The following is a 25,476-nucleotide window of genomic DNA, read 5'->3' on the forward strand; positions in this document are numbered from 1 at the left end:
AACCAAATTTGTTCTAAAATAAAGCATTATTTGGGAACTATTCCACGCGGACGAAGTCGCGGGCAAAAGCTAGTGCATAATGTTTGTATGCGTTGTCCGATTTATATAATGAATCTACAAAACTAACGCTGATCACGGGACGAATCGGCACTAATTCTATGAGTCGAAAATATTTATTCTGGAAATTTAATGAACCCCTTACTACCTCGATAATAAATAAAAACGAGTTACAAAACGTCTGGACAAAGACTTCGCTGCTAACCCAGCACTGTACATGTCTCTGAGTAACGGTCACCACTTAAGATAATCTCGTGTTCCTTCGACACCTACAAGAGAAAATAAGTAACTGGGCAGAAATATTTACGTCCGTAAATAATAATGAAGATTAACGTATTGAAGCCGGATAATATATAAAGTTGCGATCGATGCTTACATTTCTCTGATATTTTCGCACAGCACACAATGTAACAAAAAAATTATCAGATCATCGAATCGATCGTGAGCTGTTAGGAAAGTATTACCTAAAAACAATGGATACTTGCCTCCGGTATTCAAACATCGTCATAATCCAATCTACCGACACAACTAAATCGGCCAACTTATCTTTTAGACAAGGAAGACTTCAAGTACCTACTTGATTTATTTAAAAAATCGCACCATTATGGAGAATAATAAAAAGTATAACCACAATTACAATTCATCGCAAGATATATTATGAATACATATGATAATTAATACATTTTACCTTAATTTATAAAGTTAAATATAGAATAATCACATTAAATAAACGAATATTTAGATAGGCAACAGCTTGGTTCTGCCCCGGGCATTGCTGACGTCCATGGGCGACGGTAACTGCTCACCATTAGGTGTTCGTCTGCTAACAAAGACTATAAAAAAAATATGGTAAAACAATGCTATAACACATAAGTATGATATAGAAATCCGACTAACACAAAAAAATTAAAGTGTGCATGATATTTTATTCAAAAACACACACAGATTCCAAGCAATTATACAGTGGGTAAAAGAGACCCAGTTACATAGTATTATGCCATAACCAATGGAAAGTAGTGTGGGGATAGCTTCATCGAAGAAGCGACCAGCACAGTTAAGTGGAAGTGGTGACAAGTGACTGTCATTTCCGATATACCTTGCACGTAGCTTACAACATTCAAAAAGTGATAAAAAAGATTTTTAATAAACTCTTATTCATTCCACAAAAATGTTAAATCTATAATTTTGTGATAAATAAGAAAGTTTTTTTTTCTTCGGATGGGTAAATTATCGTACATTACGCAGGCTTAAATTGTTGGTTTCTTTTGAGGATTTTTTTGAAGGTAAGGCTAAGAACGATTTTCAAATATTTTGAACACAAACATACTTAAGTACTGATATGATAATAAAATAATTAAAGCTACTTCTACGAATAACGTCCCTGACCTCGAAAACTGTAAAAAATCGAAACTTATAAAATAAACGCGAAATTGAACCGTACGTGAACTCACGTGCTCAACCTGAAAGAATTGCTAACACTACTTATGCGTAGCAAGAGCAATGTTCTACCGGATCGGAATCGCGACCCACTGAGAGGATTCGACGAGTTAGCGGTGGCCACGATAAAAGAGATATAACTAGAGCGAACCTCAACGCTTTTTAAGAGTAAATATTATATTTTAATTAATATTTTTTCTACTGTATATGGATAGATGAGTATAGTAGATAATGTAGACTAGGCTAGACTGGAAGCGGTTTTTTTTTTAAAATTGACAATCATATAGATAATGTACTTGTATATATGTGTATATAGATAATGCTCAAAATAAAGTTTGATGATGGAGAAGATCTTGTTGTAGCTGCAGTTGTGACTTCATCGATTGCAAAGACGTATCTTCTACTTATATCCCAATAATAAAAGTAGAAGATGCGTGCTATTGTAATATTATTACATTTTCTGTTCTCTTCTATGTCCTAAAATACCATAACATTCGTAAGGTTATCAAGAGTGATACAAGAGTGTCATGAGGCAATAAAACTTTCAAATTATTATAGATTTTAAAATAATAATATTGAGCTCTCATAATTGTGTATATATACCACCCATATAAGTCTAAGAAGCAATAATACTGTCATCTTTTGTGTTTTGTTTTGTCATTTTGGGTTTTATTAGCTTCACATAGCTCCTGTTTTTTTATTTGTAATACGGGTATAAAGTTTCCTGCGCGTTACAAAGTCGATGTTAATCTTAACTCTGATACTACTTATTTTTATAATGACCCTTTTTATAGTGATCCTAATTACCATGAACAATAAATTAATTTCCAGTTATTATATCTTTGAACGTGTCCTTAATTAAAATACTAATGGTTTAATTATTTATAATTAAGACGTTTAAAAATAAACAAATGAACTTGACGTTAATATTTTTGAAATAAATTACTAATTAAAATAATACCTAGCAAAGTATTTTTTATAATTAAATAAAACAAAACATTTCAACCTAAGCTGTGGATAATAGAGAAAGTCAGAAAGTAAAATACGTTATTTAAAAATACATGCAAATAGATCTCTAAAACCAAAAAAAAACGAACATTACTACACTTTAATTTTACAAAGTCAAATAAACTCATTATCTCAATTAAATTAATTTTAATTAGATTCTTAATTCAATAATTTATATTACTAAAAAGATCGCACACACCTGTTAGATCATTAAATTTGACGTGTAGTTCTTTTCAATGAATATAGTTTCTCAATTTTTCAAAGTGGCTTAAAATTAAAATAAAACCAGTATGTATAAAATGTATAAATATAGATCATACACGTAACTTCGTCCTCAAAGTTTCAAATTAAGAAACCTTCCTGTCAAATACAACTAAAATATGCATAAAATTTTATTATTGCCCTTGTAGGCATTCGAACCCGTATTCACCTTATTGTGAGTGAGTATCCTCCTGAGTAACCGTTGTTCATTGACGTCATCAATGACAGAGACAGAGAAATGACGCTGTTACCCGCTGAATACTCTACGCAAACCTTGTTTGAAGAAAGACATGTCAATTCTCTTTAGCTAATACTAGCGACCCGCCCTCGCTTCGCTTCGGAAACATTAAAACAAACATGAAACCAAAAAAAAAAAAAAAAAAATTAAAAAAAGTAGCCTATATTCATCAGGGACAATGTCGGATTCTAATGGAAAAATAATTTTTCAAATCGGTCCAGTAGTTTCGGAGCCTATTCAAAACAAACAAACAAACAAATCTTTCCTCTTTATAATATTAGTATAGACTACTCTTTAGTTAATATACACTACAATACGATGTATTGTGTTTCGGTGAGTTCCTGCACCGGATCACAGCCGAGCCGACGGCAGAGTGCCACCATTGTGGTTGCGACTTGGACACGGCAGAGCATACGCTAGTCGCCTGCCCCGCATGGGAGGGGTGGCGCCGTGTCCTCGTCGCAAAAATAGGAACCGACTTGTCGTTGCCGAGAGTTGTGGCATCGATGCTCGGCGACGACGAGTCGTGGAAGGCGATGCTCGACTTCTGCGAGTGCACCATCTCTCAAAAAGAGGCGGCGGGGCGCGTGAGAGACGCACAATCCCGCCGCCGTCGAGCGGGGGCTAGGGAGGCGGATCTCACTCAAGCCCTGGCCCTCTAAGTGTTTCGGGTCCACCTCACATGTCGGTCTGGGGACCGGCGAGGGGGCTTAAGAAGACGACGTGCAAGCTGCTCTGCACACGTTTTACACAAGAGCATCCGGGTGATGGAAGGCCGACTATCCTCGACCCACGCTGGTTCTGGTCCAGCGGGGTATTTCGTAGGATAGCTCACTCTAACAGGTGCCATCTAGGAGGGCTTCGGACAGCCTGCCGACCGAGAGGGCACGACGTCGACGACCGCCAGTCCGGCGTCCCGAGGGGGAGGGTGATGGGAGAGATGTGCTCCGCACTAAGCGCTTTCCACCTTTTGACTTTTCATTTGTTCTGCGAGGTTTGGACTTGGTTGTTGAGCGACAGGAGGTTTTAGTCAGTTCGACTCTGACATACCCCGCCCGCCATCCCCAGTGAAGGGCGGAAGTCCGGCGATTTCCTCCTGAACAAAAAAAAAACGATGTATTGTGGCCAGTGTTTTAGTTTTGTTGTGGGATTCGTCTAATCATGCATTGCGATTTATAAGGTAGGACAGCTGTTTTATAATACAATGAAAACTTAGACCTCATGTCTCAAGTTGGGTAACAACATCACGGCGGCCTACACATGGACATCACCTGTGGGCTCCAGCATCCACTTCAGGTCAGTTGAATCTTCCACTCATAGAGTACAGCAAAATGAAGTCTAAACACTTTTTTTTATTGCCTAGATGGACGAGCTCACAGCCCACCTGGTGTTAAGTGATTACCGGAGCCCATAGACATCTACAACGTAAATGCGCCACCCACCTTGAGATATGAGTTATAATGTCTCGGTATAGTTACAACGGCTGCTCCGCCCTTCAAACCGAAACGCATTACTGCTTCACGACAGAAATAGGCAGGGTGGTGGTACCTACCCGTGCGGACTCACAAGAGGTCCTAACCACCTGTAAGTGCATGTACGAAAGCCAGAACCTGTGCCGCATTACAAGTCATTAAAAGTGACGCAAGCATAAAAGATCTCACAATGAAATGTATCAGTTCGCTTTATTACATAATCGAACTTCTTATGAAAACTACAGACCATTTTCTGAGAATAATTTAGCATATAAATACTAGAAAGCGCCTTGTGAAAGGAATCTTTAAAAAGTCATAAAGTAATCAAGCGGTAATCGGCCGAAGTCTCATTATTATTACTGTTACGTTTTCTTCGAACACAACAGCTTTAAGTAGGTATCAAACAATTTAACCGACAGGAATTTTACATTTTTCTTTTGTAACATACCGTGCACGCAATGGATCTCACTTAGAATCAATGATGTCGGGTGGATTACTGGTGGTAGGACCTCATGTGAGTACACACGGGTAGGTACCGCCACCGCGCCTATTTCCGTCGTGAAGCAATAATGCGTTTCGGCTTGAAGGGTGAGGCAGCCGTTGTAACTATACTGAGACCTTACAACTTATATCTCAAGGTGGGTGGCGCATTTACGTTGTAAATGTCTATGAGCTCCAGTAACACAAGGTGGGCTGTGAGCTCGTCTACCCATCTAACCTACCAATAAAAAAAAAGGTGTCCCAGGACTCGAGAGAGCGCAACGAGCATCTCCCAAAAACATTAGTTTTATACTGCAGGCTCACAAAGCATAAAAACATAATAAAATAACAGGTACTTAACTTAGTCATAGATGTTTGTTGTCTATTTATGATACTGTAGTCGTTACTTGGCGTTTTGCCTTCGAAAGCAGTCCTCTTACACCCTACCTGCTTAACTAACTAACAAATGTACGGTAAGACATTTAAAAGGACTGCTTCGAACATTGAACACTCCCAAAGAGATTTCAGATGATAGATACTTAAATACCCACCGAGTTTCTCGCCGGATCTTCTGTGTGAGCCGCGATTCCGATCCGATCGCAATAGATCAAACACTGTTCCTGCCAGAGCCAGTGTTAGCAATTTCGTGAGCTCACCTACCGGTCCGTGGATAGTTGAATAGCCCTTTATGCTACTAGCGACTAGGTAGAAATAAAAAAACAAGCAAGGTATTGATGATTTAAGGCCCGAAATTGTTCTGAAAATTGCGGTTTCAATAAAAAATAATTACCACCTTAGCTTTATATACCAAATATTAATTATGATTAATAAATAAATAAATAAATATTTACTAACAATCACGCCACGTTAACTGGTCCCGTGATAAGTTCGTAAAGAACTTGTGTTACAGGTACCAGATAACGGAAATAAATGTAAGATTTTACACATACATATATTTTAATATACATCCATAACCCTGGAAAAGACATTTATATTTATCATACAAATATCTTCCCTTGGCGGGATTCGAACCCGCGACCCCCTTGTGTAGTGACCATGTCACTTACCACTACACCAGACGGCCCTTTAATTTAAAATTTATGCTCTTTACAGGAAAATTTCAATGGACCTTACAAAATTTCTGATTATTACCATTACCCTAGCAATAATCCTGACCACTTGCGATGGTTTCATCCAAAACTGGTTACCAAGCTTTTTTGGGTCAAAAAAGGGAAGACGCAGTTTATCCGAAGTTATAACCAATTACCTGGACGAGGTGTTCCCTAAAGACGATAAAGAATCTAGAACTATGAAGCAGATTTTCATGATGCTGTCGGATGATGGAAACAAAGATATGGAAACTCAACTTGAAGGCATAGAGTTTTTGTTAGAATAGTATTAATAATATTGATTGAAAAAATTGTGACTGATAATTTAAATAGATATATGTATTTATTATTATACAAATTGCTTTTTTTTTTCAACAATATTCTGAAGATGATGGTACGAGTAAGTAGACGTGAAAATTTGCCTTGTTGAGTTATTTGCAGCTCAAATTTAAATCTCTATCTGATTAAACTCTATTGTTTGTTTATATGTGTTCCATGAGTTCGTATGCCTTTCATCTGTTTGAATTAAAACATTGTACATACTTACAACTACGGATGATACCGAGTACATCTATATATAGTTACATATATCACAATTTACCATCAACGTGTCATAGATGGCGCTCGAGCAATTTAAAAACATAACATTTTCATTCATTTGGAGATATTAACAGCTTAATTAATAAGTGTTCTATGTATGTCAACGGCGAAGCATGATCTTGATACTCACATTTTTATGAATTAAAAACTTTCATATATTACGTTTCGTATATATTCTGTTTCAATTTTTTTATGTTCCATATTGTTAGTGAAGTTTTTTAATACGCAGATGGAAATCGAATCATATGAAACCTTTCCGTGAGGGCACTACAATCTGGAATGCAGAATCGATGCGGTTAAGTACGTGATTTTTCTGGATTAATAAACTTTTTTATAATTCTGCATAGATGTATAATCACTAGACGAGTTCGTCAACTTGTCTGGATAAATTAACGTCAGTTATTCGCTAAAAACGATTACCAAAAAAACAAGAAAAAAAAATTCGGAAATTTCTATTTCTTAATTAGATTTTGAAATTAAAAAACAATTACATTTACAAAATCAAAGAAAGAACGAATTAAATAAGAACAGTTTTTAAATCTTTAATCACCTACACCATTTATAATAGCAAATCAACGATGAAAAACATTTAGATAAAAGAAGCTAAGTATAGCTACCGCAGTCCGGCGATTTCCTCCTGACCAAAAAAAAAGTATAGCTACCGAAGAAATATATTAAGTTTCTTTTATTATTTAAATATCTAACATATAAAATGAAATAGAAGCAACATCTATACTTTACCTACATAATTATGTATGTGCAAATATAAAATACCCTAAATTTGTATTCAAATACCTCGATATAAATTATTAATTTAATCATAAAGTTGTTTATTGTAGTTTGTATTGGAATATTAGTCATCTTAATCTTCGGAACTAAGCGCGCAAATGTTTCGTTGTAAACATCGACAGAAAGAGTTCTGGACATAGTCAAGTAACGTGCGTAACTATGGTAAGATCACAGATACTACCACGGCTTACTCTTCAATGCACTCCCGATCCTGCGGACACAATGGAAAGCAGTCGACGTCGCCCAAAACACGTCATTTCGGATCCACCCGATCCACTAACGGTGCTTTTAGGCACTTCAAGCACCGGTCATCGTTCTCGTGGAGTCCGTCGCTTGCAACGAAGGGCTCGATGAGTGAATTAACCCACAGACACAGCCCACTGAGTTTCTCGTCGGATCTTCTCAGTGGGTCGCGTTTCCGATCCGGTGGTAGATTCTGCGAAGCACGGCTCTTGCTAGGGATCGTGTTAGGTCTAAGCCCCGCGAGCTCACCTACTAGTTACGGTTACGCTGAAATAGCCTCTCAAGACTATCAGCTTAGGTAGGAAAAAAGAAAAAAAAAACTCTTTTTTAGCGTAGCCCACCGACTGCCAGTAGCCTCATGGCGCTATTCTGGCTTCACTGAATGTAAGCTCACTTGGCTCAGTCTTGGAGAATTTGCTAACATCTGCCCTAACAAGAATAGTTCTTCGCTGAATCTACCACCAGATCGGAATCGCGACCCACTTAGAAGAATCGATGAGAAACTCAATAGGTACAATCTTATTACCATGTCTCCATGAACTGAATAAAGTTAATAAAAAATATCGCGCATTGAATATTATTAACATGTCCGAATATATTAATAAAATTATTCTCTGTTTCGTAGATGGGCCCCTTCGTAAAAACACCAACTGTCTACTAATTTGTGCTATTGGACATATATTTTATTTTATCAAACGTTGATTGAAAATTTTAAATATATTGTAGTGATCTTTTCCGATGCAAGCTTTCACACCTTCCCTCTGAGTTTATACGGGCTATTCGTGAACCTGCTACTACTATAATAAATAAAAAATTAGATTATTCTATGTGATCGGTCTATATGATATTTATATGATTCGAAAAATTTAAGACCTTTTCTTTTTTAGGTCTTCATAATCCGAATGAAAATTTAAAAAATAACGAATAATAAACAATCACGTATATGTTTGAATTTTTATGCCTAGATGCGTACAAGCCTACGGCCCACTTGTTGTTGAGTTTACGGTACCACTCGTATCATGCATAAAACCTTTTATGCAAAACTCGATCATCACGATTTGCATAAAAAGGTGTGGTTGTTGCTCGTGGCTCGGAAATGATAGTAATAAATCAGAAACAAGAATGCCAAGCGCGAATACGCAATTGTATCACAGATTATACAATTTTGAAACAAGAAACTCGACAAACTCGTTTAACTACCTGTAACCAAAATTTAAATTAGTATACGGAGTCACGTTTAGTTGAAAAACAAAAGTTAATGGTTTAATGTTGGGTGCCCGACTGGCATGAGACTCTCGGGTTGTCAGTTCCGGTATCGACCGGGGACGCGTGTTTGCTGCTTCAGAGTCTGGCGTATTAAGTGCATAATCTTTTTTTTTTATAATTGAAGGATTGCTGGTGGCCCGGAGGCCTTTCCAGTTTCACCAGGACAGGTGGGCGAGCAAAGGCTTAGCCAGAAGGGGTGGGATTTCCTAACAGCTGCCCGAGCGCCTCCAAAGGAGACCTAACAGCTCAAGAGCAGCTGCTTCGTGATTGAATCTACTACCGGATCGGAATTGCGACCCGCTGAGAAGAACCGGCGAGAAACTCAGCGAGCTGATTCATGGGTTAGGTTGCACGTCGAACTCTTTGTCGAGTTCGACGAGTACGGTTACCGGGGTCCCTAAGCCTGCTCCTAGTGTTAGAGCTGAAGGCGTCTAGTGCAAAGGTTATTGGATCTGATGGATCCGTAAGGACGTGGTGTATCATCTATGGTCTGGCGCGCACTCATAGGGGGTGCAAACTGCAAATGGTGCAATAGGTGCGCGGGCGGTGGGTCGTCGCGGCACGGACCTGAGTCACAATCCCTTTGGCTACCGTTGCCCCGCGAAACGGAACGCTGCGTTACAATGGTTCCTCGACACCTTACCTTCCTGTTTATGCAACATTATATGTCATTTGCAATTTTTGACTCCAGGTGACACCAATAAAACTATAAGGAATGTTCTGTTTCTCAGGCAATCCGTATACGCAAGATACGGCCACGGTGACCACGGTTTCACTCCTACTAAATTTCATTTAAAAACGTGTCATCATCATCATTCTCGAGTTATTTTTGCAAAATCAGACGATCCAATTTTGCTGCATGAAAAACAAGTTCTTTCATTCATTTCCTTTTATAGGGATTCAACTTCTTGCAATGAATTATTTTTAATTACCTATATATTATATACGAAAACTCTTAGTCAGCTGCTACTATTTATTTTGGAATGAAAAGTATTTGAGTGAAGATAAACGTGTAAGTTAAAAAATTAAGCCGTAGGAAGCTAGTTTGTTTGACTTGCACAGTCTCCTCACTATTTTATTCATTTCTAATTACATAAGACGTGAAGTCAGCTCTTAGAGCCAAATGTTATTGCAACGTAAAAAAAAGATTCTGAATTTAAATTTCGGTACTTTATATGATGATTAATCATTACTTCTAAACGATCATAATATCAAGATATAAGTATATATAAATGAATATATACATTCACATTAATAATAATATATGTACATATAAAGATTTTATTTGCATTTTTAATTGTAGCACGCAACGAAAATCTTTCGATTAATTTTTTTTAATCAACTTACACGCTACAGTCTTTTTGGTCTTAAGCATTTGATGCTAGCGAAGCTGATTTAAGGGAACTATGCGACTTTGCCTAAATTCAAACTCCGCAAGCAAATCATATTTAAAAAAAGGAAATACTTATCTAAAACGCGATGACTTCACATATTTATCTATAGATTTATTTGAAAAACTTCGAGTCTCTTTGCTTTAGTTAGAAATTTTATTTCTTATTAAGTAACATCTAAATAATGTTCAAAGTTTAAACAGTGTAATAAAATGCTATAACCCAATATATTCAAATACTACTGACACATCTCTTCTATTATAATTTTCTCCTAATTATGTAATTTAGATTCATACATTTTCATAAAGCATTTGCAGATCCGCTCTGATGTTTTAAACAAGTTTATGTCAATAGGACAATTAATTCATTCGAATTTGTTTAAAAAATAGATTTTATTTTATTAAAAACAGGATCACTCGTCATGACTTGTTTGTTTTTAGTCCTAAAATATATATATGTCCTTGATTTTCGTTCAATTACCTACATCTGTTTACACACAACCCGATCGCGTACTTCAATACATCTAGTTATTGCTTCACCAAATCCTTTTGTCGTATGAGTATTGATCATTTTCAGTCGTTTTATGTCTTGAAAAGCATCATTTTTTTCGCTCGACGATTCTTTTTGCGTTTCAATTTTATGATCCTCATACTGAACATCATTTTGAGTGTTTGGAAGATTTTTCCACGTTGCCGGTGGCCTTCGGGAGTTCGTAAAGGGACCAGTCTGGTATCCGCATTCAAGTCTACCCCCTCTCAATCTACAACCTCCATGCAAATCTACAATATTCTCTTTCGTTTTGGGCGATCCAACATTTCGATTATATCCACAAAGAACTCTGTCGTCCACGATTTTACAACGGCTACTGTCAAAATCATAAGGGCAGCATCGACTTTTCAACTTTTGCCCGTTGCTGTTCTCAATAGATTTATAATGACTCGCATTTCGCTGAATCTGTTGTTTGTCATTTTGATTGTTATATTCAATACCCTCAGTAGAAATTCTAGCTGCTGCCGTTTTCGCGGTAAATATTATTATCTGAAAACGTGTTGTTTCTAAAATGACAGTCCACTAAACTTGTAAGTACGTGTATCAAAAAATGTAAACATACAAAATATAATTAAATTGAATATGAATACGAAGGGAACTAACCGTGAATATCCGACAGTATCTCATGTTGCTTATCGCAAAGTTATGCGTTTCAATTAACGTTGGAATAACGTACAGCCAGCATAAATATTTTGTTTCTTTCGATTGAATTACATTATAAGCGTTACATATGCGTTATGATTTAAATGTCAAGTTATTTTCAACTAATTTATTTCCCATTTTCATCTCGTCACCACATTCATATTATTCTAAGCTTAAAGCGTGTTAAAATTACGTCATAGACACAAGTCCATAAGAAACGATAAAAGGAAATGTTCCAACGTACGGGTATCTTTGCTTGGCAGAGCCAAATTGTTTTAATCCTATTAATCGAAGCTCTAAAATGTACACATTCAAATGATCTGTACAACAAATTGTATACAAACTACAATGTTATATTAATTTTCACTTTTTTTTTACTATTCCCAAGGGATCTCGGGAATACTTTTTTGTAATGTTACTTCTATGCCTTCCGTAAAAAAAATCAGGCAGTGAACTATTATTAGCACAGCTACCACTTTGATTTGTTTCAAATGATGAAAACCCTAACCCTCGCTTTTCTTACTATGCAATTTAATTCTTCAATTTTTATTCTCGCAATATCATGTAATAACAACAGTTACTTTGTGGGCTTTTATGAAACGTTGGTTTTTATACATAGCAGTACAATATTGAAGATTTTATGCAGAGATAAACTGCGCTTTTGGCCTGAGAAAATTTTTAAGTTTCTAAAAGACAATTATTAACTGGTGGACGGACCTCTTGTGAGTTCGCACGGGTAGGTACCACCGCCCTGCCTATTTCTGCCGTGAAGCAGTAATGCATTTCGGTTTGAAGCAATATAAATGTCGATAAGTGTATGTTCTATACTCCGAAACAACTGAACCGATTCATGTTAAAATAGACTAAGGTCTTTTGAATGAAAATAAAACAGTATAAATAAGTAATATTTACGAAAATAAGTAATATTTACACAATACATATATAAATGTCGATAAATGTATGTTCTATACTCCGAAACAACAGGACCGATTCCAATGAAATCTTCAAGAGATTTTTTGAAAATCACCCTCTGGAGTGACCTTGTGAAGTTTGGTAGCAATAGACTCAAAGTCAAATCATATATCGGCCAGCAAAGCAGACCGAGTTTGACTAGTTAAGTATAATTCTAGACATGTAAATAACGATAAAGCGTAAATCATCAGTATTACTTTAAAGATCAATTCCTTTTCCTATTTACGTATCTCATAAACAAAATCTAAAAACGCTTATAGCAAATTTTGTATAGTCTCAAAAAGAAAATTTTACAGCATCTCCGATCGCACTTTTGAATTCGCTTATTTTTGAAAGTCCTGGAAATAGTGTTATACGTTTCTTTTTCTGAGTTTTCTCGTAATTTTGCAAGATTTTATTTAACTCCTCCTTACTTAACTTTTTACTTCGAAGTCTTTGTAGGCTGACCATCGCAGTTTGTGATATTTTTCCTTTTTTGTAATCTGCAATCACTTTCTGTAGGATTTTCTCTTTAGAAGTACTGAGAGAGTGCTTTCTTTTCAATTCGTTAACATTTAACAATTTAAGTGATATCTTACTTTTCATTTTTTGTTCTTTATATGCATCCAACATACTGTTTATTCGATCCTTATCTAATTTTTTAAAATTGAACTTAGATTTATCCGATAAACCAGCCGAAGAGAGATTGCCTTTCTTATAATCTTCTACCATTTGTTCCAATAAAGTTCCTCTCGATCCCTTTATTGAAAACTTCTTTTTCAAATCTTCAGCTTCTAAGCCTTCTATTAAATCTAAATGACTCAAAGAAATGTTGAGTTTCGACAGCTTTTTATGGTTCTTAAAAATTGTTAGGACAGACAAGTTTTTAATTTGGTTTGAAAGTTTCTTCTCCGGAAAATAATCTTTGATCGCATCAAAATTAACATCGGCTGTTTCGAATTCCTCGAGATTGATCTTGGGAGGTCCAAAGAGCTTCCTTCTGATACGCCTTTTTATTCGTCTGCAAAACCAATTACAAATGCCAAGAACGCATCTAGTGCAACAATTCTTTTTACGTTTACGTGGTTTTCTCTTTCTCCTTTGTGTTTGTGTTTGTTTTGTAGCTCTCTTTTTAGCTTTTAAGCCTTCTAGAAATTTAAGAGTAAATAAGTGTAGATATGGCTTTACTCTTTTTAAGTCATGATAAAAATTTATTCGATAGAATCAAAAACAAAACTTACTTTTCCTCCAAAATCCGCGCATTTTTTTGTTTGTTTTGCCAGTTTAGTCAGATCTGATCGCTTACGTTATCATTCCGCGTTTTTTGGTTAATCTTATGGTCCCAGTAGTAACATGTGGGTGTTTTGTTTTCAGGAAATTTATTTCAAACATATTGATATTCTTTAAAGTTTATTTGTGACATCTGGTTTCTGGTAAACTTATTACAAATATAATAAATAGCAATCCATATTATTCGGCCGTTGAAAGCATACGTTTTTGACAGATCGTTATCAAACTGGCGATGGCAGTTTGAAATGCCATTAGTAGTAAAAATAGTTGCCATCAAAAGTAATCATTATGTCAATACAAAATAGATTTTATATTTTTAAGCCAAACTGTTACGCAACGGAACGTAATATTTTTTTACAAGTCACACCACGCTGTAATAAGGCATATCTAAAAGTCTTTATTTTTTTTAGTAATATATGACAAAAGCAGGCGAATGTATTATTATTTATCATTTTATAAAAAAAAAAGTTTTTTATTTCGGGTAATTTTATATAATATAATTTATTAAGGACCGATTAGTAACTATATATTGTTTAAGATATCTTTTATTATTTTCCTTATTAATGGTAAGTAAAGATTTACTTTTGTATAATTAAATTCTATTGTTAGTTGTGTAGTTTTTTTATTGAACAAACATTAAAAAGTATAATCCGTAAGCTATTCATGAGTCTGCAAGATGATAAGTTCCCATAACTAATCACTCATCCCACAACTAACAGACGTCAGAATCGCGTTCTCCCGACAGCCGAATTTATAATTGATTCATTTTGTCAAATTTGACATAAGCGTATATTATGGCGCATTAAAAACTCTTCTGGGTATATTAAATCAGTAATGATTTAAAACTAGCAAAGTGTGTTTAATGTTGTAAGATGATTTAGAAATGCAAAGTATCTGACTCAATGATAAACTACGTATTTTTTATAATGAATTTAACTCAAAACGTTATACCTCGCATTTTTATTGTCATTATATTTTTTCTGAAATTTCTAATGCTCTTACAGTTTTTATGATCACGGATGACTGCCAGTTGATGTTTCAAATACTTTACAGTTTTCGTGGTCACGGAAGACTTTCAGTGAACTGTAAAGTTGTAAAGTAGGTAGAACTGTAGGCAGTGGCTTGGCTCTGCCCCTGGCTTTGCTGAAGTCCATGGGCCACGGTAACCACTTACCATCAGGTGGGCCGTATGCTCGTCTGCCTACAAGGGCCATAAAAAAAAGTGGATACCGTTAAAATAGTTTTAATTACCATTTGTCTAGAACTAGCAAATACTGGGTCGTTTTTTTTTTTGTTTTATACTTTCATCATTAAATAAACTTAAATATTTTATTAGAAAAGACATTTTTACATTAAGTAATTAGTAGAAACATGAAAATGTCATTCATTTTATTTGCACCCACTACTAGCTCGTTCCATATGAATTATTAAAGAACAATAAAATTATCCAATCTCAAAGTCACCTAGTATACTATGTGCGTTCAATTCAAATTAATTTATCGGTAAGTTAAACTCTTTTTTATAGTGACTTAATAGGTAGACGAACGAGCATATGGCCAATGTATAATGGTTATCGATGCTCATGAACATGATGGTATCATGATCATGAAGTCCCGATGATCGAAAACATCCCCTAAATCGGTCATTAAATTAATTACCCTCCTATGTCTTGGACTTTCGAACTTAAATATAATTTAACAAACAAGCTTTAATTATTTAATTATATTTTAATAATTTAAAGGTTTCATTTTATGTATCTCATTACAGGTGCATAATTTTTTATTTTACATTACTTACAATTAAATGCGCGCCAAAACTCTCATATATAGAACTAGATGTAGTTCCACTGCAAACTAATGATCTCGGAAACGATGTACTCAAACCTGTCAACATCAAAATCTTAAGGGATAACCTGAGTACCTTCCTAGTTAAAAACAGGACATGTGGTTATGATTTCGATGAAACTAAATGCAGAAATCTGAATAACGTAATAGTATGTGGTTACAACAAAAACATTGGTGACTTCAATGATGAGAAACATATCACGGAGATGGCTAATGGATGTCGTGCTCGTGGAGATAGAGTAGAATGTGGGTACGTTATTGGTCCCTTTAAAAATCCAAGACGACCTCCTGTTAACGACATAGACAGTAATGATGCTGATAAAAGTCAAATAACAAACGTACAGAGAAGACAGACAAGCACGAGAACTCAAAAATTAGTTAATGGGATAAATAAACAAGATAGCACTACAAGATTACATTCAGATAATATATTGAGGATTGCCTATAAACATAGAGTGAAAAAACAAGTGAATACTACTCCAGCGGTGGCATCATTAACATGGAACGGAACACTATTGCGAGTGTCAGATTTGTTAAGAAATTTAAATGCGTTCAGAAACATCGTCAACGTCTCAGCTGAGAAATTACTGGAACTGACGGAAACAACAACTTTGAAAACGGTTGAAGAACTTACTTCCAAGTCACCTGTGTACTCTCTTTCTGTGAATCCAAAAAGATCTTGTGTAGAGAAAGACGATCGAATCGTATGTTTTTTATTGAGAGAAAAGTGAGTTCTCGTTTCTCGTCCAGTATTTTAATTACTGACTAGCTGTCTTCATTTGTAATTTGTCCCGCGAAAACTGTTTTGGGTTCAGTTAGTAAGTCTGTGCTTTAGTAAAAATTGTAATTTAAACAGTTTCTTACTCCCTGGCGTAATTCAATATTTATTTATTATGAAAAAAAAATCAATATGACCTATATTTCAATATTATAATTGAAGTTAGCCAAAGAAGAGCTTTATTTAGGGATTACAACATTCCACACCCAGTACATTCCATACCTAATACGTCAAAATGCATTTAAAAACGCTACTCATCAACTTTATGAGCTTACATAAGCGAAAAAGCAAATTCCACTGGCGTTTAATATTTTATTCATACATAATAAAATTAAATACATATCGATGCACTCGTGTAGAATCGCTTAGATAGCACGGGCGTCGATAGACAGATATATTCACACTGTTTCCATAAATTCTAAAATATGTAGTCCGTTCTTTTTTAAATATCGCTAATATCGAAGCATCAGTGTGCCGAATCTCACTGACGGGACACGCGCCGATCGTTATCGCGTCCGTTTATCTTCCACCGGATAAGATCGTTCTAAGCAGTGATATCGAGGCGCTGCTCGGTATGGGGAGCTCTGTCATTCTGGCGGGCGACCTAAATTGTAAATACATCAGGTGGAACTCACACACCACAACCCCGAATGGCAGGCGGCTTGACGCGTTAGTCGATGATCTCGCCTTCGATATCGTCGCTCCGCTAACCCCGACTCACTACCCGCTAAATATCGCGCATCGCCCGGATATACTCGACATAGCGTTATTAAAAAACGTAACTCTGCGCTTACACTCGATCGAAGTAGTTTCAGAGCTAGATTCAGACCACCGTCCCGTCGTTATGAAGCTCGGTCGCGCTCCCGATTCCGTTCCCGTCACGAGGACTGTGGTGGATTGGCACACGCTGGGCATCAGCCTGGCTGAATCTGATCCACCATCGCTCCCGTTTAACCCGGACTCTATCCCGTCTCCTCAGGATACCGCTGAAGCCATAGACATCTTAACGTCACACATCACCTCGACATTAGATAGGTCATCGAAACAAGTTGTAGCGGAGGACTTCCTTCACCGCTTCAAATTGTCCGACGATATTAGGGAACTCCTTAGAGCTAAGAACGCCTCGATACGCGCCTACGACAGGTATCCTACCGCGGAAAATCGTATTCGAATGCGTGCCCTACAACGCGACGTAAAGTCTCGCATCGCCGAAGTCCGAGATGCCAGATGGTCTGATTTCTTAGAAGGACTCGCGCCCTCCCAAAGGTCTTACTACCGCTTAGCTCGTACTCTCAAATCGGATACGGTAGTAACTATGCCCCCCCTCGTAGGCCCCTCAGGCCGACTCACGGCGTTCGATGATGACGAAAAAGCAGAGCTGCTGGCCGATACATTGCAAACCCAGTGTACGCCCAGCACTCAATCCGTGGACCCTGTTCATGTAGAATTAGTAGACAGTGAGGTAGAACGCAGAGCCTCCTTGCCACCCTCTGATGCGTTACCACCCGTCACCCCGATGGAAGTTAAAGACTTGATCAAAGACCTACGTCCTCGCAAGGCTCCCGGTTCCGACGGTATATCCAACCGCGTTATTAAACTTCTACCCGTCCAACTCATCGTGATGTTGGCATCTATTTTCAATGCCGCTATGGCGAACTGTATCTTTCCCGCGGTGTGGAAAGAAGCGGACGTTATCGGCATACATAAACCCGGTAAACCAAAAAATCATCCGACGAGCTACCGTCCGATTAGCCTCCTCATGTCTCTAGGCAAACTGTATGAGCGTCTGCTCTACAAACGCCTCAGAGACTTCGTCTCATCCAAGGGCATTCTCATTGATGAACAATTCGGATTCCGTACAAATCACTCATGCGTTCAACAGGTGCACCGCCTCACGGAGCACATTCTTGTGGGGCTTAATCGACCAAAACCGTTATACACGGGAGCTCTCTTCTTCGACGTCGCAAAAGCGTTCGACAAAGTCTGGCACAATGGTTTGATTTTCAAACTATTCAACATGGGCGTGCCGGATAGTCTCGTGCTTATCATACGGGACTTCTTGTCGAACCGCTCTTTTCGATATCGAGTCGAGGGAACCCGCTCCTCCCCACGACCTCTCACAGCTGGAGTCCCGCAAGGCTCTGTCCTCTCACCCCTCCTATTTAGCTTATTCGTTAACGATATTCCCCGGTCGCCGCCGACCCATTTAGCTTTATTCGCCGACGACACGACTGTTTACTATTCCAGTAGAAACAAGTCCCTAATCGCGAAGAAGCTTCAGAGCGCAGCCCTAGCCCTAGGACAGTGGTTCCGAAAATGGCGCATAGACATCAACCCAGCGAAAAGTACTGCGGTGCTCTTTCAGAGGGGAAGCTCCACACGGATTTCCTCCCGTATTAGGAGGAGGAATCTCACACCCCCGATTACTCTCTTTAGTCAATTCATACCCTGGGCCAGGAAGGTCAAGTACCTGGGCGTTACCCTGGATGCATCGATGACATTCCGCCCGCATATAAAATCAGTCCGTGACCGTGCCGCGTTTATTCTCGGTAGACTCTACCCCATGATTTGTAAGCGGAGTAAAATGTCCCTTCGGAACAAGGTGACACTTTACAAAACTTGCATAAGGCCCGTCATGACTTACGCGAGTGTGGTGTTCGCTCACGCGGCCCGCACACACATAGATAGACACCCTTCAATCTCTACAATCCCGCTTTTGCAGGTTAGCCGTCGGAGCTCCGTGGTTCGTGAGGAACGTTGACCTACACGACGACCTGGGCCTCGAATCTATACAGAAATACATGAAGTCAGCGTCGGAACGTTACTTCGATAAGGCTATGCGTCATGATAATCGCCTTATCGTAGCCGCCGCTGACTACTCCCCGAATCCTGATCATGCAGGAGCCAGTCACCGTCGACGCCCTAGACACGTCCTTACGGATCCATCAGATCCAATAACCTTCGCACTAGACGCCTTCAGCTCTAGGAGCAGGCTTAGGGACCTCGGTAACCGTACTCGTCGAACTCGACAAAGAGTTCGCCGTGCAACCTAACCCATGAATCAGCTCGCTGAGTTTCTCGCCGGATCTTCTCAGCGGGTCGCGATTCCGATCCGGTAGTAGATTCATTCGCGAAGCAGCTACTCTTGAGCTGTTAGGTCTCCTTCGGAGGCGCTCGGGTAGCTGTTAGCAAATCCCACCCCTCCTGGCTGAGCCTTTGCTCGCCCACCTGTCCTGGTGAAACTGGAAAGGCCTCCGGGCCACCAGTAATCCATCAATCATAAAAAAAAAAAAAAAAAAAAAAATCATTTCGGCAGTCCTCGTCACGCTCTCCACGGTGTGTCGCCAAGTGTACAGGGCGACCAGGTCTTCTCCTGCCACGCGGTTGCCACTCAAACGCTTTAGTTGGGAAAAAATGTATTTCACAAATTTAGGTTCCCCTAGTTATATGTGTTCTGTGAGGAAATCAATGAAACATTTATATGACGTCGAGATGCCCGTCGTTGTGAGGTGCACTCATCACTCACATACAAACAAACACCCACCTGGCTGTGCCCGTGCTCGCTGACCGCTCCTGAGTGAACTGGAAAAGCCTCCGTGCCACCAGTAATCCTTCCTTCACAAAAAAAACAAACAAACAGCCTAGAATACGAACTATAAAAACACACGCAATCTATTTTAATTTGATTTAATATTTATTATATTTGAATTATTGTATCACTCTCACACGGCACTCTTCACAAGTTAGTGCTATTTTCTAAAGTGATTTATGCGATCAATTCACACCAACAAGGGCTCAATGTACATTTGAGAAAGAGGATGAGGCTTGGTAAAACCAGTCGTCTCCTAAAAAGCACATTGAACTTAAATCACGTCTAAGTGCTATTTTAAGATTTCATACTACATCCTGGACGCTACGCAGATTTCATTTTTACTCGACAATGGAAATTTTATTGAACTTAATTTATGAATTCGGCTGTTTGATTTGCATTTTCTAAATTTAATTTTAAAACGTGATTATTTGAAAAGTTCTCGTTTAAATTTCGAGTCAATCCGCAAAAATCTGACAAACTAATAGTTTCATAAAATATTGCTATATTTGCGTAGCATACAACAAATTATATTTATACATTTCTTACATTTATAAAGTACAGCTCAAGCCCGACCCGTTTTGCTGGCCAATTTTGGTTTGGCTTTAAATATACACACATCGACTTTTATATATAGGGAAATTAAAGTTTTAAATTAACAAATTAAAAATAAAGGTTGATCGTAGAAGGGTGAAAATTTAGGGTCGTATGTATTTTTGTATGCTGTATCATAAAAAATAAAAACAAATTTTTTGGTATAAAAAATAAAAATAAAAATTTAAGGGTGGACCCACCCTTAACATTTAGGGGGATGAAAAATAGATGTTGTCTGATTCTGCACCCTGGCCAGTATGCACGCTAATATTCACAAAAATCGGTCAAGCCCTTTCGGAGGAGTTCAATCACGCACACCGTGACACGAGAATTTTATATATTAGAGATACAGACTACGTACGTGGGAGTTTGGTTTTCCCACACTAGCCAATACTAGCATCGATGAGGAATCCAGTGGGGGAGGGTGGTCCAGTTTAAAAGATAGCTATGATTTTAATTAAACCGAGTCGTCGCGTCTCGAGTTAGATAATTTACGATATCGTTCATTACGAATCATTTACGATTTCTTATACTTCAATACTATTTACTAGTTAGGTGTGATTGCTTTTGACCTCGTTTGGCTAACTACGTTAAAAATAAACCATTAAAGTTAAATGACATAATTGGTAGTTAGACGATAGTTACAAAGCCTTGGAATTAGAATATAATTAAGTTTTGAACAAGCACAAAATAAAATTAAAATCGTTAATTAAACCAAATTTAGGTTGTTTACTTTTAAAATGTATTAAGTTAATCAAAGTCATATTCATTTAATGAGGCCATCAAAACCGGAACAGTTATACTTTTAATGTATTAAGTTAATTAATTGGTATAAATTATTTATTACTCAATTTTTTCTTCAAGTTTAACTTTTGAATTGACTCCTTAATATATATATTTTAATTTGAATCAGATTTAATTACGGAATAATATAAAACTAATAATAACAGAAGAGAGTTGATTGTGATTTCAAAACTGAATTTCAAAACACCAGTGCCATAATTGTCATGAATGGAAATTAAGCTATGCTATACTATTGATCACTATTAAAGGGTATTTTTCCTTTTGCCTAAGTTTCAAATGTCAATGTTACTGCAGCAATATTATTTGTATCCTATTCACCAATTAGATTAAAAAATAAATGTATGCTGTGAAAAGGTCATTAATGATGGTGACACCTGCTCTTTTTTTTTTCGGGCCGGGGTCCGAACCTCCTACGAGGTCCCCGCGCTTAGGGGGCGCGCAGGGTATGTGGGACTTGACGATCTGCAAGGGGTTAGGATTAGACCGCGGGCTTAAGGAATTTTAGGGCCCTACCGCACTAAAGGACTCCCCTGCACTCTTACACCCGACGTCCGATCTCCGTCCAGGGTCAGAACCCGGTCAGAGTAGGGGGGTTCCCGCGGTCAACACTACAACTAGACTCCTAACTCAACCCCAACTCGTCAATCGCTTTTTGTTCTGATTATTTCACGACCTTTGCAAGATCTTACAAATTCTGCTCGGTAAACTATTGTAACGATACAAGTGTTACAGCTAGAAACTATTCGTCATCTTGCGTACTCGGCAATCCTAGCTTCCATTTTTAATTTTTTTTTTCAGAATAAGATAGTGTCCATGAAGAGAAAACACAATTTTGTAAATGAAAAATGACTACTACTTAAATTTACCACCGGAAAAATGTTTTCATACTTCATTCAGATTTCCAAATCTCTATCGTATAATCAATCTCCCGTCGAGATGTTGGAAACTTACATACAATACAGATACAGAATAAATAAATCGTTTAAATTATTATTTAACTATTTAAGAGGTGTTGCAATTTTTGGATAACAAAATGGCAACTTTATGCATCAATTCCAAAACTAAATTGTAGGAATGATACCTACTCGTATTGTAAAATACAAAATCGCATGCGTTCGCATAAAGTATCTCGTGCAGAATGAAACTAAAACGTACAAAAAAAATCTATAGAAAAGAACGTAAAATTGTTTGTACAAATCCACGTGTAAAATCCGTATCTCCACTAATAGAAAATTTCATTTGTCACAGCTAAGCATAATGAGTGTTTTCCTCCAACCATTTAAGTATTTAAATAAAATTTCGAGCTTTGTTTTGAAGTATTTTCTGTGATTATGGCAAGGAAACATTAACAGTGCATTGTAGATCTTCAATTTTGGCTTTTTGAGATTTTTGTTTAACGTTATACAATTGTGTTTCCTTTTATAATTTTATAAATTTCTTATTTGCATTACAATGTTACAGATTCTATAATTTAGAAACCTATTCCATAAATTACGTAACTATTCTTTATTAAAAAAAAAAAAAAAAAACATGCATTTTCTTAACTGGTAGCAAAAGAAATCATTTTTTTTATGAAACGAATCCCCCTTTTATCACGCGTAATAAAAATGTATGCAAAACGAATTTTTATCACAGATCCGAGACAAGTTTTAATATATTATTAGAGCCGCCAATCCAGTAACGCCTGAATTTTAATAGTCCCACATATTAATTATATGGACATAAGCTGTTGTTTACTTGCGATTAGTCACAAAGATCCGAGTCCATCTGCCTGGTATATATATAGGTCTCCACGACAACCACACATTAGTAGTTCACAAACTGACACAATGAAGACTGTGAGTAAATTATTTCAATTAAATTAAATTTAATATTTAAAACTCAGTATTTTTAAATAGTTTTTAAAGTATTCAGTAGATATTCAAGGGTTAATTATTTTTAAGGTGATTTTTTTATCACGCAATTAGGATCACCAACACTACTTCTGGTCTTAGTTTACGGGAATGGCTCTATACAGCATGTAACAATATATGTTACGAAAATCAACTTTATTTATATTTTAAAAAAACTAGCTTGTTATATATATATATTTTATTGCTTAGATGGGTGGACGAGCTCACAGCCCACCTGGTGTTAAGTGGTTACTGGAGCCCATAGACATCCACAACGTTAATGCGCCACCAACCTTGAGATATAAGTTCTAAGATCTCAAGTATAGTTACAACGGCTGCCTCACCCTTCAAACCGAAACGCATTACTGCTTAACGGTAGAAATAGGCAATATTCACACGTTATGCTTTATGATATTTTTCGCTTTTATACAGCATAAGATGATGATCCTAATGTCAAATTTTTCACTAGATTATCTGCGTTGCTTTATTGGCATGCGTGTGCATGGCGTACGCCGCACCTCCCCCTTCGGCTGTCGAACCAGCCAAGGCTGACGAGCTTCTCCAACCGGAAGAAACTCATTGGGGTGGACGGGGTTGGGGCCACTCTGGTTGGGGCCACGGAGGACACGGGGGCTACGGTCGCGGTTATGGAGGATACGGTGGATACGGCGGACACGGCGGATACGGCGGCTATGGCGGATACGGCGGTTATGGCGGATATAGCGGATATGGTGGACTAGGTGGATGGGGATACGGAAGCGGCTTTGGCGGCGGTTACGGCTACGGCTGGAAACGCTAATTCCAAACACCAAAATCTAATTTAATTTTTTACATTAACACCCGGTATTACCATCTGTGATGATGAATTTTCATTTCGAGTAAACTTTTTTTTTCAACACTAAAATATGTTTTATTTTTCTACTACAATTAAGAAAACTACCTTTTTATAACGGATATCCGTAATGAAATCAAATTACACGTAGCAAATGATATGTGCCTTTTTAAAATTATATTAGCAAGCCCAGTGGTAATTTTTCAATGCCCTTCTTGTAAAAGTTAGGTGTACCGAAGCCAACAAACTCTTCAAAGGCATTTTGTATTGCCACTCGGCGGTAGATTGAATATCGTCAACTTCCTCTATGGTCTTTAGTTCGTCGTTATTGACTTCAGTTTTCAGGTGACCACGTTGTTCATTTTGTAGATCAAAATTTTCAATGTCAGCCGCGTTCAAATCAATGACGAGTTGTGCGGTCGATTGTAGTTTGTTTTTATTTTTATTGCTTAGTTGACTGGACGAGCTCACGGCCCACCTGATGTTAAGTCATTACCGGAGCCCATAGACATCCACAACGTAAATACCACCACCCACTTCGAGACATGAGTTCTAAGGTTAGTTTTTTACAGTACAATGGCTGCCTCGCTCTTCAAATCGAAACCCATTACTGCTTCTCGGCAGAAATAAGCAGGGCGGTACCTACCTGTGTAGACTCACAAGACGTCCTACCACCAGTAATTACGCAAATTATAATTTTCCGGGTTTGATTTTTATTACACGATATTATTACTTAATCGTGGCAGTCAATCGTGAACATTTAAGTAGGTACGTATTTCATTAGAAAATGGGTAACTGCCGCGGGACTCGATTACTGTTGCTTCGCTAGATACGATTGCACCTGGCGTCATATCCTTTAGGCCACGACGATTTCAAAAAGGACATGTAAAAAATTTTTTTTATTGCTGAGATGGATGGACGAGCTCACAGCCCACCTGATGTTAATTGGTGACTGGAGCCCATAGACATCTACAACGTAAATGCGCCACCCACCTTGAGATATAAGTTCTAAGGTCTCAAGTATAGTTACGACGGCTACCCCACCCTTCAAACCGAAACGCATTACTGCTTCACGGCAGAAATAGGCAGGGTGCTGGTACCTACCCGCGCGGACTCTCAAGAGGTCCTACAACCAGTACAAATAAAGTTTAAGACAACTTATTTATCTAACGAAAAAATTTTAAGGAAGCATTTCCATTCAAATAGTATTACGCACATTTTTGCGCAATAAAAAAATATCTAAACAAATCTGCGTTCCAATTTCAGCGAATAACGGTAGACTTGGCTCTGCCCCTGGCATGCAAAGCCCATGGGCGACGGTAACTACTCACCATCAGGTTGGCCGTATGCTCGTCTGCCA

General features: G+C 37.6%; 2 protein-coding genes and 1 long non-coding RNA gene across 3 annotated transcripts; 2 read left to right on the plus strand and 1 right to left on the minus strand.

The window, feature by feature from the left end:
- Window positions 1–373: 373 nt before the first annotated feature.
- On the plus strand, window positions 374–6,420 carry LOC134200681 (uncharacterized). Its single transcript, XR_009975695.1, has 2 exons — window positions 374–1,340; window positions 6,067–6,420. It is a non-coding gene; the product is annotated as an uncharacterized LOC134200681 (long non-coding RNA).
- Window positions 6,421–12,434: 6,014 nt separating this feature from the next.
- LOC110385869 (uncharacterized) lies at window positions 12,435–14,050 on the minus strand. Its single transcript, XM_021350525.3, has 2 exons — window positions 13,735–14,050; window positions 12,435–13,641 (listed from the first exon to the last, which is right to left on the minus strand). Exons 1-2 carry the CDS (start codon window positions 13,754–13,756, stop codon window positions 12,791–12,793), a joined length of 873 nt encoding a protein of 290 aa, XP_021206200.1. The 5' UTR covers window positions 13,757–14,050; the 3' UTR covers window positions 12,435–12,790.
- A 9,152-nt stretch (window positions 14,051–23,202) lies between these two features.
- CPG19 (cuticular protein glycine-rich 19) lies at window positions 23,203–24,187 on the plus strand. The gene is given in 2 exon segments (NM_001173314.1): window positions 23,203–23,230; window positions 23,754–24,187. Coding segments are annotated over 2 exon segments (339 nt in total). The 5' UTR covers window positions 23,203–23,221; the 3' UTR covers window positions 24,084–24,187.
- The last annotated feature ends 1,289 nt before the right edge of the window (window positions 24,188–25,476 follow it).

The sequence above is a fragment of the Bombyx mori genome, chromosome 19 (genome assembly GCF_030269925.1).
Source record: "Bombyx mori chromosome 19, ASM3026992v2".
NCBI lineage: Eukaryota > Metazoa > Arthropoda > Insecta > Lepidoptera > Bombycidae > Bombyx > Bombyx mori.